At 39.2% G+C, this 2,990-nt stretch overlaps 1 protein-coding gene and 1 pseudogene across 1 annotated transcript; one reads left to right on the plus strand and one right to left on the minus strand.

The window, feature by feature from the left end:
- Positions 1–645, plus strand: part of LOC107648279 — a 1,721-nt pseudogene extending 1,076 nt beyond the window's left edge.
- On the minus strand, positions 1,964–2,782 carry LOC107647049. Its single transcript, XM_016351177.1, has one exon. The coding sequence runs from the start codon at positions 2,780–2,782 to the stop codon at positions 1,964–1,966; it is 819 nt and encodes a 272-aa protein (XP_016206663.1).

Raw genomic sequence — 2,990 nt, forward strand, 5'->3', positions numbered from 1 at the left:
TAATGTGTAAAATTAAATTTATCATAATTTCAAAAAATAACAGATATTTAAATTTTTATTTATCTTAATGAGTGCAGTTAAGGCAAGAATTCAGTTTATGCCGAGTGTACAAGAAAGCAAAATGTTTGAGGGCATTTGATAGAAGACCACCTCCAAGGAGGGACACATATCCTCCTAGCCAGAACAACGGTTCATCATCTTTTGATCATCATCATCAACATAATCAAACGGTGGAGAAATCTTCAGGTGCAGGTAGCTCACCGGAGAGTTCGTGCTCCGAAGACCACGGACAGTGTTCTCATCGGACGGAGGACGTGGAAAACGCTAACGAGCCATTTCTCGATTGGGAGCAAATCGATTGGTTCTTAGGATCTTCTTCACCGCCGGAACCATGAATGCACAGGTATAACTAATTGGAACTCCATCAACGAAAATTCGCAGAAGATCAGAAGGCGGCTTCCGTATGATTATTAAGTTATATATGAAGCGTAATTTATTAATTACTTAACCACTTACTAGTTTCTTTAATGGAAAAGCCTCTTTGCTACAATTAGAGTGTTCAATAATAACAATAATTTTAGAAAGATATGCATGTAAATTGCAATGCCCTATATTATCAGAATAACTACTTCGTCTTGTGATCAACCATATCAATCACCTTTTCTTCATGCATATCTTCCTAATGGATGGAAGATATGTAGTAACTATATTTTATTATTCTAGTATTTTATGTTGCCATGCTAGATAATCTTTTCTCAATCTTTTAAGGAGAAGAGAGCGAATAAATATTCAATTTTGTCATTTATTTATAAAAACAATGTTAGAGAATTATTATAATTTATTATTTTTGGTCATTAGTTAGTTTAAAAGTATGAGATAAAATATGTTAAATTACTAAATTAAAGAAACTAAATAAATTAATTGAATTAATGACTAAGTAATGACCAATCATAATAAATTCTAATTATTTCTTAATATTTTTCTTAAAAAAAAATAGGTAACACTTTCAGGTAACCGATTAAGCATTAAGATTTTAAAAGGGCAAAATACGCATATAAACCAAGTGGATCAAGATTTTATGCAATTCTACCAAAAAAAAATGTTATAAGGATCTACCAGCAGAACATTTCTATGTAATTCGAATTTCATATGGTAACTCGAATCGGAGCAATTCGAATTAGGCATGCATCAAATCACTATAGTAATTCGAATTACGCTTGCTCGAATTAACACCAAAAGAGTAACACATACTAGTTCGAATTGTAGTAATTCGAACTAGCAACCGGTTTAGCGCTCCTAGTAATTCGAAGCACACTGATTCGAATTACCATTGAATTACATGCCCATGGTAATTCAAAATGCACCAATTCGAATTACAAGTGTTGTGCCTATAAATAGAGTTCGAAACAACCTCATTCGAACCACTATTCCAAACCCCTGTCCCACCAAAATCTAGAGAAAAATCTTTCCAAGCGACTCAAAAAAAAGGGGTTTAACGGAATATTCAGCTGATGGGGGATAATTTGGTGAAAATAAATCTGTGCCACGACCTTCTGCTTAGCCAACCAAACCCTCCTATAAGTCGGCCTAAACTCGAAATATGCCTCTGTCGCATTCAGCAATACCGTGATACAGACAAATGCATCGACTCTAACCATTGGCATGATGAAGGCCGAGATCACAAGATAATCAAGACTCCTATAATTGCTTGAGACGGACGTCGCCAGACAAGTATGAGGTCCATTGTACCGTTTTACCTCCCAAATACCCCAAATACCCTTGCGCTGCCAGAGACTGATCCTAATCAACCATGTGCACCCGTTCCCAAATGCAGTGCACTTCCCAAGGTACTTGCGATAATCGGACTCCACCACTTTGTACTGTACCCCGCGTCAGATGCTATACGTTTTCACGCTTAACACAGCCTCCTCTTTGTCCTGAAACTGTTGACCAACCTGAAACTCTATAAGACCTCTAGTACCCTGGTATCTTTGGCACGAAATCCAGCGGGTTCCCCAGGAACCCCCTCTTGTCTCATGGCATCCAAGTCCAATGATGAAAAGTGCGGAGGATAGTGCTGAGTCCCAGAGCTTGAACTACCGCCAAACCCAGCTGGATTACTCGCTATAATGTCATCGCCACTATCATCAGCAATGATATCCGACTCCAAATCATCGTCGTCATCATCATCCAGCGATGCATCATCCATACTAGCCGGTGCCCCACACTGTAAGGGAATCAGCACCCTATCAACGATACCAACCTCTCCACCACCACTGCGGTTGAGATCAATGGCGAACGATGGGGAGGCGACAGCCACGTCCCTAGGTGCAATCACAGGCACGGATGAAAATGTACCAATAGGTCTCGAACTAGAACCGGCTACCATACCTCGAGTTTGGGTGTTCCGGTTCGAACCTCCTAAGCTAGAGACAAGATCAACCAGTTTTGCCAATAGCTTAGGTGTCCTGACCTCAGGAAACTGCCGACGGCAATGAAACATGACCTCCAAATCCTCGTCACTCCCTATGACGAAAGAATCATACTTCACGTCATCTCGCAGCAACGAGATCGGAATGCGATAGAACAACTTCTCTACCCGTTTCACGCCTTGTAGCCCATGTTTCTGTATTATAGAATTCAGGAACTCATCGAAGCTTGTTGTGGGTCTCAAAAAAATACTCAGGGGATCCTTATCAGTGAACTTCACACCAGAGCGTGTTTTTTTCTTAATGGACCCTCTATAATATACCAACACTAAAACGCTCTCTTCACTAGCCATTGTGTTTCACTCTAATGAGAGGAATTCACGTTCACACCATACTTATACACATCTGATTCTTCATAATTCGAAACAGCCAATTTCGAATTATATATATGTAATTCGAATAAGCTATACTCGAAATACATTTCGAACTGCTTACCTTATAATTTGAATCGGTGAGATTCGAACTACTCTTTGCATAATTCGAATTAGTTGAATTCGAACT

Source organism: Arachis ipaensis, chromosome B06 (genome assembly GCF_000816755.2).
Source record: "Arachis ipaensis cultivar K30076 chromosome B06, Araip1.1, whole genome shotgun sequence".
Lineage (NCBI taxonomy): Eukaryota > Viridiplantae > Streptophyta > Magnoliopsida > Fabales > Fabaceae > Arachis > Arachis ipaensis.